A 14,250-nucleotide genomic window follows, 5' to 3' on the forward strand; every position below is an offset into this window, starting at 1 on the left:
CAGAGAGCAGTGTTGAGCCTTTTAGGCAGGAAGAGGAACCCTGCTGTCTGTGATATAGCCCAGGGTTCTGCCAGACAGCCCGTCCTCTTCCCTGGGTGCTTTATCATTTCCTCTTACTCAGCAGAAGGTGTTCTTGAGTGATTTGTGGAACCTCTCATGGAAAAGGAAGATACGCTCAACCATGAATGTCAGAAGATGAAATTAAATTTCAGAATTTATTATTGAAGCAAGCCGCCTTTTGCCCTATTGAAAATGTAGGTGAATTAGTGCAAAGGCTACAGAGCCACTTACGGCTCCCATAAACCAGCCTCTGAGGAGGAGGTGCAGCAATGGCCACTCTCCCTTTGTCTTCCCATGGGGCATATCAGCACGCCTGAGGCTTAGGTGATAGTACAGTGCTGCAGGCTTTCCTACCTGGCTGCTGGCCTGGGAAGAGGAATGATTAGCAAATTTGTTGGATGGACTTCTGGCTCACTAACTTGGAATTTTTTATTCAGATAAGATCTAAGCAGAGATTCATCCGTACTCAGCAAGTCCTTTCCTCAGAAACAGTGTGAATCACTGGTTTGAATATTACAAAGGAAATGCTTAACAAACTGAAGAAGCCAAGTGCTCTTCAAGAATTCTTAACACTCTAGATGTACTTATTAAATTCTATGAATAATTAATAAAAACCATTTCATCTTTTTTTTTTTTTTTTTTTTACGAGAGCAGATCCTTCGAGACCTTCTCATCCATTGTCACTCTGTTAGAAAGTGTTGTTACACATGCCCTCTTTATTAGATTGTCTGCTCACTGAGGGCTGGGACTGTGCCTTACTTCAGTGCCTGCAAAGAGTTGTACAGGCAGTAGGTATGTAGTACATCTTGGTTTGGTTGAGGAAATATTAATTATATTAATTAACAACATTCATCCCAGGATTTATCCCATATAGAATATTTGGTAAGGGCATAGTGTCTGGAATTTAGGTTTGAATGATCAGAAGGAAGAAAGGAATTGCTGAGCAAATAATTATAAATAAGATTATAAGGGTATGTTTATTTCTATGTCAGTATACGTTATTAAGAAGAACATGTAAACAAGCACTGCTTATTGCCATCTAAGTAAGGACCAGTTCTGCTGAAACTGGTGCCCGGATATGATGGCTGTAAGTCATTTTAATTTACTGATTAAAGGAAGACTTTTAACTCATGTATTTGGCCAATTCATTTTTTCAGCGATAGTCACTAGCTCAGATAGATCTTTTCTCTACTTAGTGCGTTTTTATTATACTTATAAAATGTAAACAATTTCGTTTACCAAGGGCCTGTAATCAAGTCAAAACCTATTAAAGATGCAATTAACTTTGAAAATGGAAGTGTAGGCAGAAGTATAATTTGCAGATTGGCTATTTCTGTACGGTTGTGTGGGCATTTGGTGTTTGTTGTCACTGGGCCATTTACATTGTGAGAATTTGGCTTCATCCTTTTTAACCCTGCCTGGCCTCCTAAAGACCACTGAGGCTCCCACTGACAACTGGACTCTCTTCAGTATTCTATTCATAAAGACCCGCTCTGTTGCTTTTTAAAGGAACAAGCAGGCCAGAGCACCAACCAAGACCGAAAAGCATATTTGCTTTATTTCAATCAACTCCTAACAGCAAATGTTACCAAGGGAAATGTTCCCCTTTGTTCTGAACTGCTTGTGTTGGATTTTTTTTTTTTTTTTTCATCCAGTGGCACCTCTATTTACCTTGCCCTGGCTGTGTGGCTGTGTGCCCTGAATGCTAATGAAGGACACCTGTATTTCAAGGTGGGAGCTAATTTGTATAATTTATGCCTGTGCAGTTTTAAAACCATGATACACCCTTTCTTTTCTCTCAACTTTTTAGATTTAATTTGAATAGCAACAACCAGTGCCAAGGAGGGCACTGCTTTTGATGTCTCCTCTTTTGATTCTTTTCTCAGTAGGTAGGTTTCATTATGCCTGCCAGTTGCTGAGATGCATGTCAGAGGAACTCACACTTGCCACTGAGTTTATAATCAACAAATTCTTATCCTGAGGACTAGAGTAGAGTTGAAGTATCTATCTCCTGAGCTTCCCTCTTTCAAGGACTTAACTATAAAAGCAACTTCTCCTTCAAAGCCCTTATCCTTTTCCAACTCCCCTTCAGCTGCTGACAGCCTCTCTGTGCAGCCACTGCCTTTGTGGCTGCATTTGTTGATTTACACCTCTGAATTGGCCAAGATGTCACCTGATGATGAGTCTTATGGTAATTATGGATGGCCTATTTGCAGCAGTGTACTTACTCCTGTTCTCACTCCCTCACTTGGCTTCACACAGGTTTTGGCTAAGCAGTGATCTGACAGACTGCCCTTGGTATTTTTTTTTTTTTTTTTCCCTTTCAATTGTACCTGTGCTTATCTCTCTGTCACAGATCACCTTAAGAACTCAGAGCTGGAGTTTTGCATTTCTCTTGACTGAGATCAGCTTTTCCTTGACAAGTTCGTAAATCCAGATAAGGGTCTTGCTTCCAAGCTGTTCTGAATTCTGGTCTCAGAGGGAGTGCTGTGGAAATCACTGGCAGCCGGCATCAACTGTTCCTTCTCTCCTCATCCTCAGAATCTACTCCGCTTCAGGCTGGCTTAGCCTGAAGGCCAAGTATGTTTCCTGTGGACTCTGAGAACCCCCTTTAACAATCCTTTAAGGATGGATTTTATGCCAAGTTTAGAAACTTAAAAGGCAAATAAAAGAAAACAAACAGGTTTAGATTAATATTGGACAGAAAACTCAGTTCTTCTGTGATTAGGGTCCGTCTGGACAAAGTAGATTATGTGCTTGTTTCTATCTATTGACAAACTCAAGCATTTTCTTTTGTTGTTATTTTTCTGTTATTGTGTTTTTTTATCCTTTCCTCTCGAGAATTTTATTAAAATACACATTAGCTTATCTTGGACATTAAAGTCTGTTTCAGTATGTAGTCTATGTAACCGAAGGTGGAGAAATTGAGTTTCTAGTTTTGGGCCTTCCTTGTAAACTGGGGTCATTTGTAGAGTCATGAATGTGGATGCATATTTGTCTGGCTTCTGATGCAGAAGACTTCACATCACAGGCCAGAGACAGCTCTCCTTAGGAGGGCTGCTTACAATTTTGGTCCAGGCCTGGTGTCTGGGAACATGACTGGTAAATTGTCCCCAATGCTGATGTAAAACTATTGCTAAATGATTGGGGTGTCTCATTGTACTCCAGCTGTTTGTAAAAATGATGCAGTTTGTGTCGAACATATGCCTTCCTTCTGGGAGTCTGGAATTTTGGTGTGTGCCAGGCAGAGGCTGCCTGCTTGACAAGCCCCACTGAAGAGCTGGCATGCTGAGTTGCTAATGAATTCCCAGGTCCATCCCTGCATTTTTGTTGCTGGGGGGCAAAGTACGCTCTGGGTGACTTTTCACAGGGGAGAGGGAGAACTAGAAATGAAGAGAGGGAGAGAAGAGAGGAGAGAGCATAAGGAAGCTTCCAGACCCTGCCTAAATCTTTTTCTCATAGATCCCATTGTGCATCCTTATTACATTGCTGTAAGAAATCTTAGCCATGAGAACAACTGTGTTCTGTGCCCCAGAATCCCTCCTGGCAAATCTCTGAATGAAGGGGTGATCTTGGGACTCCTGATCATCCCCTCTCCCCATTAGTTGCTATGAAATTCCAGAAATATTGTTTGATGGCATCTTCCTCAAAGATGCTGATGTGATCCCTCATCTTTCTGTTTTCTCATGTATCCTATGCATCTTTCAACTTAAGATTTTCCCAAAGAAATAAAGTTTACTCAGTTTATGACTATTCTTTTACTGCCCTAAAGGAGATTGGTCTACTCTGTTAAATTTTTCTTTTGTGTGTTATATTGTGTGCCTGTATGAATATATAACAACAAATCCCACCATATGTACAACTGTAAACTGCCAATAAAAAAATGTGGAAAGAAATTTGTTTTGTAGCATCATTTCTGAACTAATTATATAGTCAAAATCCATGTCAACTTAACATCTAAAGTAGCTGATAAGCTCTGACGTTACCAGACAGTACAACTAAATGCTACATTTTAGAAAAGTATATTTAGAAAAAAATTCATGATACTGCTATAGGTAGTAATAATGGCAGTTGTCCTCTCAAAAGCATGCCCAGATATTTTAAATGTTCCCTGTGTTGGTTAATTTGAGAACTTAGCCAGCTATTTTTGGATGATGTTGGAATTAATGAAATAATATTGATATGATCTTAGATTTTTGCCTTGTTCCAAAACGTGTTTTTATTAAAGATAATTTAAAGTGGCTTCATACTTACTCATTACAGTTTGAGTTAAGCCACAGGGTGGTCAGTTGTCCTAAGTGCACTATAGACAAACATCTGGTGTGGTGGATGCTGAAAGCATGGGCCAAATAGTGGCTCAACTAAAGAATGAAAACTATGTCAGTCAGATTAATTTTTAAAAGGTTAACTTGTTGGAACAATAAGAAAGGGAGTAGCCCTCTGAAAATTCCTTGGCATAGTTAAGTATCCAGTGTTGCCATGGGGTGAAACATTGCTTGAGAATGAGGTATTTTTCCGAAGTGATAGAATTTCACAGGTCACTTCAATATTATTGAATTAGTTAATGCTCTAGGGTGCAAAAAGTTATTTTATTCAAGGAGTTCAGATTCTTTACTAAGGGATTAATGCTGGTGCTACTTAGGAAATTGGGCCTATGCTTTTTGCTAATATTAATATTCAAAAATACTTCATTAGATTCAAGCATTAAAGGTAGAAACCTGGGATAAAATATTTCCTCAGCACTATAGCCAGCCCCACAGAAATGCCTGAATGCTCTCTGACTCAATGTGAGGGCTTGCCATCTTTTTGTAGAGCACAAACAATTCTCCAGAAACGCAATATCTTTATTAAGGGCCGTTGAATTCAGCTATTTCAACTGAACTTAATGATCTTTCCTGCTAAATATGGAGATGTTAGTAATTTAGAAAATGTATGGAAAAAAAAAGCACAAACTGAAAGGGAAAAACACTCTTGGAAATTCTTTTGGGTAGAGGTTGGAAGGGTGAAAGTGAGTCACTGTGCACACATCAGCAATTTGAGCTCATTGTTCAGGTCAGCAGTTAAATTCTGTTTCCCCACCCTGAATAGGATTATCTGTGCTGCTCTTTTCTCAGGTCTCTCTGTCTCTGAATAGGATTATCTGTGCTGCTCTTCTCTCAGGTCTGTCTGTCTGTCTGTCTCTCTGTGGCTTCCTGCATTGTTTTGAGGACCAGCTCAGGTTTTAAGGCTTTTTGTGTCCTGACCACTCAGTTCTTTCTGATAGACTACTGTTACACTGTTGGTGAGATCTGTCATGGGATGCTGGAAATAACTTTAAAGATTTAAAAATCTTTAAAGGCAAAAATCTATGAACTAAAATGTACTTTAAAGCTTTTTCTCAAAAGCATATAGAAATACAACGTAGGAGTGAGTTTTCGGGATAATCCCTAAAGGCATGCAACCATTGCATGAACTAAAGTTAGCCTTTTAAACTTCACAGCTGAAGATGTATCCTTGCTTGTCTCCAGGCCCCACTTAAAAATCCTATGGGACAGTCTGATCATGAGCAATTTGAGGAAATGTTTCACAAATTACTGTAGACTCAAATGAACAGAGGACTATCAGCCAAATTGCAAATGTTCTGATGTGTAAGTGGTGCTGGATCTCCTAGCACGCTCAGAGATGCCCTGAAAGTCATACATTTGATATTTAAAACATTCTCTAATTGAGGGAGCAAAAGAAAGAGCTCACACACATATACACCTTGGGCTTAAATATACATATGTGCATATATATCTATTTAAAGCCAAATATATATTTAGGTAGAAATAGAGAATTGATGTCATTTTGTAAATAAGCTTAGGCATTTACGGTACACAGAAGCAGAAAAAAGGTGAATGAAAACATGAAACGCACCATACTCTGGGACCTGTCCTGTGCCTCTCTTTAGCAGCAGCCTCACTCTTCTTCCTCCAGATTTGATGAGTTCTATTGCTCTGGCGTGTGTCATGTCCCTTGTGCTTTCCCCATTGATTTCAATGATTTGATCTCCTACCTGTTAATTAAAGAAACATTAAGTCAGTCAAAGATGGTTTTTTACTCAAGTTGCATTTTACAGATTAAAAAGAGCATCCCTAGAAAATCCGTTTCCTAAGAGACCCTGAGTAGTTTGGTTGCTGTCTGCTGCTTCTTAGAAGAGACCCATCCCTGGCTGAATTCTGAATTTCCCTAAACTTAATTAGACGGCGGAAGTTGTGGTGCTATCCCACCTACCCTTGGCCAATACGGCAGATGCTGTACTTAAACTATTTATTAGAAAATATGTCTGACACACAATTAAAAAAAATGTGGCATCTTTGAATCAAGAAGTAAATATGTTGCCGGGCACTGTGGCACATGTTTGTAATCTCAGCATCTTGGGAGGCTGAGGCAGGAGGATCAAGAGTTCAAAGTCAGTCTCAGCCAAAATGAGGTGTTAAGCAACTCAGTGAGACCCTGACTCTAAATAAAATACAAAATAGGGCTGGGGATGTGGCTCAGTGGCTGAATGCCCCTGAGTTCAATCCCTGGTATCACCCCTTTTAATTGAACATACTGCCAGCTTTCAGCTTGGTGCAGTATTTAATTCAGCATTTTGGAGGGAATGAATGTTTTTTGTTCCTCTCTGAGGATTCTTATTATGTATCACTTAAATTTCCCTGGGTGTTCTTGCAATATTGCCCTCATTGTAACCAGTGGTTGGTTGATATTCAAGTTTGATGATGCGTTTTCCATCACAGTCCCTTGATTTAAAAAATGAGTTCCTTTATTCTTCACACATGACTAATGCCCTCATTAAGTCCTTGCCATGCTCACACCTGGTTGCCAGAAGCTGTTTGGTTAAGTAGCATTCCCTCCTGAATTGTCAAAAATGCCTGGGTTCCACAAGCAATTCCCATTTTGCCTTTGTGAATAAATATTTGAAATAAAAGAGGTTCAACCATGAGCACATCATGTAATTCCCACAATACTGTTACTGCCAGGAACCTTTGAATGAAAATATGTCTCATTCCATTGCAAGTTATTCAAGACAAATTAGCCAGGAAAAACACAATGAGTTGCTTTGCAAAAATGCTATTTTAGCTGGGGCCCTTAAAGCAGCTCTCAGCCTAAACTCTGTAATGGAGACGGAACTGCCAAAACAATTACCCAGGTTGGGCAGGAACAGGAACAAAAAGTTGCCACACAAAGGCAGGAGGGCATTGAGATAAGACCCCCAAAGTCTGGGGAGGAAACATGTTTGTTGAGGAAGTGATGTATCTACTTCAGAAGGACTCCACGAGGGATCCTTACCCTTACCAGTATAATGAAGGTAAAGACATCCCTTTGTGCACTTGGTGGACTTTGGAAGCACGGTTTTGGGGCAGTGCAAGAGGAAAGCCTTACTGGCATGACTTCCATATTCCCCTGAAGAACCATGAAGACAGGACTAAATTTGTTTTAGGGCCAAGATCTTTCTTCAGCTTTCCTTAGTTTTCTCCTTTCCTCCAAGACAACAGGTACAACCTGGAGTTGAATACCTTGCCCAAGGCTATGTAGCTAAATCAGTGGCTGAAGTGGGACCAATTATCTGTCCCAACTGCTCCCCACCATTCTCACCTACAACTGAAATTTCATGGCACAGTATTAAATTATAGAATGAAACAAAAGTTCCAAAGAGGTTACATATAGGCTTCCCTCCTGGCTTGGCTCTCTTTTGAGCCTCAGACCCATAGTATATCCAACTGACTACTAAACTTCTACTGCATGTCCAACAGTAACTGAACCTCAACAGCACCATCTGGGGCTTAGGCCTTTCTCCCAAGGCAGTTTTTTTCCTCCTAAATTCTAATCCTAGTTAGTGTACCACCATTTACCAAAGCCAGAGCATGGGGGTCATGCTGGACTCCTTATTTCCACAACATCTCTGCAACTGTCCTGTCCTCTACTGACTAGATCCATTTGGATTTTTACTTGGATTATTCCAATATTCTGTGGCCACTCTTTCCCCATCTCTACTTATGTTGTTTTGTTTTTTTCGGCGGGGGGGGGGGGGGNGTAACAAATCCCCTGTTTTTTTGGGGGGGGGGGGCGGTACTGGGGATTGAGCTCAGGGGCACCTAAGTTCCGAGCCACATCCCTGACCCTTTTTTGTATTTTATGTAGAGACAGGGTTTCACTGAGTTGCTTAGCGTCTCACCCTTGCTGAGGCTGGCTTTGAACCTGCAATCCTGCTACCTCAGCCTTCAGAACCACTGGGATTACAGGCATGTGCCACCCTGCCAGGCTCCCATCTCTACTTCTTATCATCACCTTCTAAGGGAAGTCTTCCCAAACGTGTCATGCTGAGGCATCCAGACTCTCTCAAGTGCCACTGTTTTCTTTGCCTTCTCCTCCTCATAGCCTTGGTGATCTCCTGGTGTTTCTCAAGGCCAGCCCAAGATTCTTCTGCTTAGAGCACCTTCCTTAAATCTATCCTGTTCCCAAGCAGAGGTGTCCAGTCTCTGTTCATTGTCCCTGCTCCTTACTCTGTTAAGTATCATGCCTCATTACAGATTTGTTACCCTCAGCCTTCCTTCCTAGACCACAAGTGTCTCGATTCAGTAAATGCTTTATGCACTCCTACTATGTGCCAGAGAGCCTACTGGGGACAGAGGCAAATGGTATAGTTTCTATTTACAATAAGTTCTCAGTCTAGTTGGGAAAGAAAGTGGATAAATAAGATAATTAATATTCAATGTATCTTTTTATAACAGATAAATTCACAAAGTACTAAGGGAGCAGAATGGAGGGTCATCTAAAATCCAGAATGGGAAGAATTGGGGAGAGTTGCTTGGAGTGGTAACACTGCAATTGAGTTTTGAAATACTAATAGGAGCTGCCCAGGTGAAGGTGGGAGACAGCATTCTAGGCAGGCGGCAGCAAATGCAAAGACCCTGAGACTCTAAAGTGCAGTGTATCTGGGGAACTCTTGGTAGTTTACTGTGCTACTTGGAAGTTTGGGCTTTATTTTGTAGGAAACAGCAATTCATTGAGAAGTTTAAATATGGAGTAACCTAACTATGGAAGCAGGATGGTGTCTAAAAGCCTCCCTAAGATATCAACATGGAAAGAGGAGTGGAGAGAAAGGTGGGCGATTGAAGTACAGATGAGTGGTGGGATTGTCACACTGTCTATACATAAAGTGAGGCATTAGAAGCTCTGGGGAGTTTTTTATAATTCAATTTTTTGTGTATATAATTTATAAATTATAAAAAAAGGTTTAATTTTCATTCCAAAATCCGCACTATGTATAATCATTTTCACTGGGACTCTCAAAATACATTTTGGATGTGATTCCAAAATTACTCCAAACGAGTGAGGGACTGCATCCCATTTAACTGTGTGATGGATTTGAGATATGTTGTATGGGAAGAAAAGTTATAAGCACTTCTGACCCCAAAATTGAACTTTGATAGCTACCACTTGTACCCTGAGACTGATGTTTCAAGAAAATACCATGTTTGAGAAGAAAGAGGTTGGGAGGGATCTTGTGTTATGACAGAAATAGTAACTGCCCCCTGGTCCCATGCTTGAACATTTCAAGACTTAGAAATATGATGTTTCATTCTCTTCTGTGTTCCCCTCTTTCCTACAGAGCGTATGGAAATTAAGGAAGGAAGGGGGGGTGGGGGTTAGAAGACTGTGTGGGAGGGGGAGCAGCAGAGGAGTTCAAGAACTGCACAAGGGTAGGGTCGCTGTCCCTTGTGTGTCTCAGGGATGGTGCTCTCAGAAGAGCCCTATCCTTATTTTCATTGAGTTCCCAGGGCCTGGGCTGACTTCTTTGCTTGGCAGATTTCCATAATTTTAGGTTTCTAAACAGGGTCTTCTCCCAAGGAGAAGAGAACAACTCTGATACCAGTTGAATCCAGGGTCCTTAGTCCTTCATCTAAGAGCTTTTAATCTCTTCTAAGCCTTCTCCCACAAGCCAGGGTACCTTTAGGGGACTGTCTGCTGATTTCCTATGTCATTGGGAACAATGGAAGTTTGGGAATAATTCAAGATATCACCAAACTAAAAAAAAAATAATTCTTGTTGGGGGGTAGAAGTGGTTAGGTAACAGGATGGAACAACTTCTACTAACAGACTCAATCATACAAGGTGTTCTGGGCATTTTTTTTTTTTTTTAAAGTGGGCTGACTTGTTTGGAGCTGGTTTCAATGGTAACAATCTTAGTTCAAGCCCAGGTTTAAAACTCCTGTCTTTCCCTGTGACAGCATAAATTATAAAAAGGTTTAATTTTCATTCCCAAATCAGTATTATGTATAATCATTTTCACCAAAACTCTCAAAATACATTTTAGATGTGATTCCATCCTTGTATTACATGGATGTACAAGGAGATGGGTTTTTTAGGGGGAGAAGAAGTTTTCTCTTTACCTCTGACTTCACGGCAGCTGCCAGTACATGACCTAAGAGCATCATTTTCTCATATCACTGTTGGAGGAATTAATTTAATAAAATCAATGGAAAATTCATAGACCTTTCAGGATGAAGAGAGCAACCAGCTGTGACTCTGATGCACTCTTTCTATACTCTTTGCACTATAGCACTACCTTCCACTGAGCTGTGTGGCTAATATGAAAGCTTAAAGTTCTCCAGTTGTTCTTGGAGAATATTTTAAATAGCACATTCTAGTTAGAATTAAGAGAGAGAGTAAGAGAGAAAGAAGAGAAGAGAAGGGAAGGGAAGGGAAGGAAAAGGAGGGAGGAAGAGAGAGAAAGAGAGGGAGATGTACGGAAACTCAAATGAGAAAGAGGTAGTTTGGGAGCAGGTGTGTATAGCTTTGTGTGGGTCAAGGGGATATCACATTTAGGAAACTGACCAAAGGATTTAAGAGGAATTCTTATGTATTGATTGATTCTTTCCCTGGTGGAAGACATACTTTTTTTCTACGGCCCCCCTCGGGCAGCTAACAAACCTGAAAGTACAGTTATATCTTGGGGCAAGGCAGATGGGGATGACTGCCATCCCTTTGCACAGCCTAATAAGTTCTCATTTCTAGTCTTGAATTCCTGCTCATACATCACAGCAGATTTTTCTTGAAGAGAACTATTACCAAATCCTTGAACTTGCTTGAGGGCTCTGCAGTTAAAAAAACGTTTTCTCTTCTTATTGGAAGGCCAAGACAGGTAAAAGTAAATGCTCAGTATTTCTTAAGTAATTAATAATTCAGGTTGTAAGAAAAATTTTTTTAACTCTGCACTGAATGCATTTCTATGCCAAGTCGTAGATAAAGTATTTGGTTTGGCTCAATGAAACCTTTATAAGAATTTGATTAAGTCCTGGATTTATTTCAGCATAGCAGTACCAGGCAAAGGATTGTGTTATGTTTGGATATGAGGTGTCTCCCAAAGCTCCTGTGTTAATGTGGGCATGTTGGAGGTGAAATAATTGGACTGTGAGAGCTGTAATCTAATCAGTCCATTCTAGATTGAATGGACTGAGTGGTAACTATAGGCAGATGGGGTGGATGGAGGTGGGTCACAGTATGTGCCCTGGTTGGCTTCATCTTCCCTGTGGTCCCTTTATCCTTCTCTCTTCCTGTTTCCTGATCCTTCTATGAGCTGAGGAGCTCTCCTCTGCTAGGTCCTTTCCCGGTGGATGTGCTGCCTCATATTAGGCCCAGAGCAATGGAATTGACTATCTATAAACTGAGTCCTCTGAAACCATTAGCCCCAAACAAACTTCCTCCTCTAAATGGTTCCTGGCTGGTATTTTTGCCAGTGAGGAAAAGCTCACTGAAATCGGTTGCTTGGTCATCTTTATAAATATGCTTAGCTGGCTATTATTAGTTAATTGCCCTTGTACTACTACTGTACCATAAGAACCTATTTTGCATGATGATACATGAGTGAAATGATCCTAGATTATAATTAGGTATGAAGAATTGAACATCTTCAGAATATTATACCAATAAATAATGGATAATCTCTATCCCTTATTTCATGAAGGACTTTCTGTGGAGCATGCAAAATAGATTCTGAGGACACAGGTTAATTGTCATGATAACGCCTCACAGGCTGATTTTTCCAACTGATCTGGACCCTCATGGACAGGGAAACGACAGCTGTATTTGTGTTATCCATCCCTGCCATAATGATTTCTGATAAGGAGGAATTAATCAAAACTGAGTAAAAGCATATCCAGTTTGCCTTTCAGATACAATGAACATCTTCATTCTCATGACATAGAAAGTTAAGCTTTAGGGCACCTCAGCCTACCTCAACCTTTCTGGAAATACTGTGTTAAGCACTCCCAGCCAAACTATAACAATTTAATAGTTCTTACAGAACAAACTAGGCTTCAGTAGTGGAGACTTGCATAGAGGTAGGTAAAGGTACAAGAAACAAATGCTAAAGAATTGAGAGAAAGAGGAAACGGAGGCTGAACTAATTGAAATCATGAAGTTCCAGGGGAAAATAAATCAGAATTAGGGGCTTCTTCATTGCTACAGGTATCGCCACTGGGCACTCAAACAACAAAATGCCAGGTTCCTAATGGCCTTGCAGGAACAAAGGACAGGTTGACTTTTAACTTCATAGTGACTTTTCATATGTAATGGCTGTTTTCATGATTAACCTTTTCTAGATATTATTTTATTGTTGTTATTATTATTGCAGTGCTAGGGATCAACCCAGGGTCTTATACATGCCAGGCAGGTGTTCTACTAGTGGGTCGAACACCAGCTCCTGTTAGATATTATATTATTTTTGGTACTGAGGATTGAACTCAGAGGCACTTTACCATTGAGCCATATCCCCTTTTTATTTTTATTTTTTGCCTTGAAATAGGGTCTCCCTAAGTTGCTTAGGGCCTCACTAAGTTGCTGAGGCTGGCCTTGAACTTGAGATCCTCCTGCCTCAGCCTGGCTGGAGAAACCTTTTCAATTTCCTTATGATGGCATGAGAGCAATGGTTAACTTTTTCTGTGAGGAGCAAATAATCTCGGAATTTACTTATTTATTTATTTTTGTTCTTAGATAACCAGTTAATTATGTATATAACCTTTATAATTTCTCCTCTAAGAAGCCCAATTAAAGCATGGTCCCTTAACCCTTACTCTGGTCTGACACTTCAACAATTAACCTTCCTTTTGTCCCCTACTCTTCCCTCACCGTCTCCTCATCTCCGGGCTACTCCAGCATTAGGTTTAGTTTTGGGCCCCTTTGAGCTCTGTCGGGCTTTGCTAATTGCCTTGTTTGTTTTCTGGTGTCCATTGCTATCACTCCCCAAATCTTAGCTTACTCCAGAGTTTTCGAATCACTTGCTTCTTTCTAAATCTTTCAACATACATTCAATGATTTCCTTAACATAACCCAGCTAGATATTATTTAATAATCATTATAATAAACATGATTTCCAAGGGCCCACAATGAGTGTTTTGGTGAATCTTCTCATTTCTCCTGTTAGAATTGCTTTGATAGGATGCATAACCTATTATAGGGCCTGGCTCTTGTCTTAAACTATTGGGCATAGTTGCCGCAGCAAGGGGCAAGGAGTCCACCAGATCAGCAGGGTTTTCCACAGAGAAAACTCTTAACCTGGAAACTGAAACACGTTTGAGAGCACCCAAACTGAATTTTGTCTCAATCAATTTGTACGTATGAAAACCGTCTGAGATTCTTTATGCTATGTTCTAGGCAATAATTATTTTAGACAACTTCCCAATATATCTCAAGAAACTTTACCTAAATAGAAGCTTCAAATGGCCAAACTTTATCCAAATAGAAGCATGAAATAACCCTGAGGACGTATAGAGACCTTAATCAAGTTTATGTCTGTGCATATGCCTGACTCAAAGGACCGTGAAGGTAAGGGCATCAGGTGGTCGTGGGGAGTGAAGGCTGCTGCAGAAATTTGAGGGACCACCCTCAATGTGGGTGGTGTGCCTTCTTCCACACTTTAAAAAAAATAATTAATTTTATTTTAGTTAGGTATATATGACAGCAGAATGCATTTTGATTCATTGTACACAATTGCAGCACAACTTTTCATTTCTCTGGTTGTACATGATGTAGTGTTGCACCACATGTGTAGTCATACATGTACCTAGGGTAATAATGAACATCACATTCCACATCTATGCTGCCCCCATGTCCCCAACCTTCCCCTCCCTTCCCTTTGCCCAATCAAAGTTCTTCCATTTTCCCCAT

At 40.4% G+C, this 14,250-nt stretch overlaps 1 protein-coding gene across 5 annotated transcripts in view; it reads right to left on the reverse strand.

Annotated features, from left to right (window-relative positions):
- Positions 1-14,250, reverse strand: part of Magi2 (membrane associated guanylate kinase, WW and PDZ domain containing 2) — a 1,275,072-nt gene that overhangs the window by 55,005 nt on the left and 1,205,817 nt on the right. For all 5 annotated transcript variants that reach the window (XM_048786215.1, XM_048786214.1, XM_048786217.1 and 2 more), the window contains one exon: positions 5,956-6,094. In XM_048786215.1, the coding sequence (XP_048642172.1) occupies positions 5,956-6,094 (139 nt within the window). The remainder of the gene's footprint in view (positions 1-5,955; positions 6,095-14,250) is intronic.

The sequence above is a fragment of the Marmota marmota genome, unplaced genomic scaffold (genome assembly GCF_001458135.2).
Source record: "Marmota marmota marmota unplaced genomic scaffold, marMar, whole genome shotgun sequence".
NCBI lineage: Eukaryota > Metazoa > Chordata > Mammalia > Rodentia > Sciuridae > Marmota > Marmota marmota.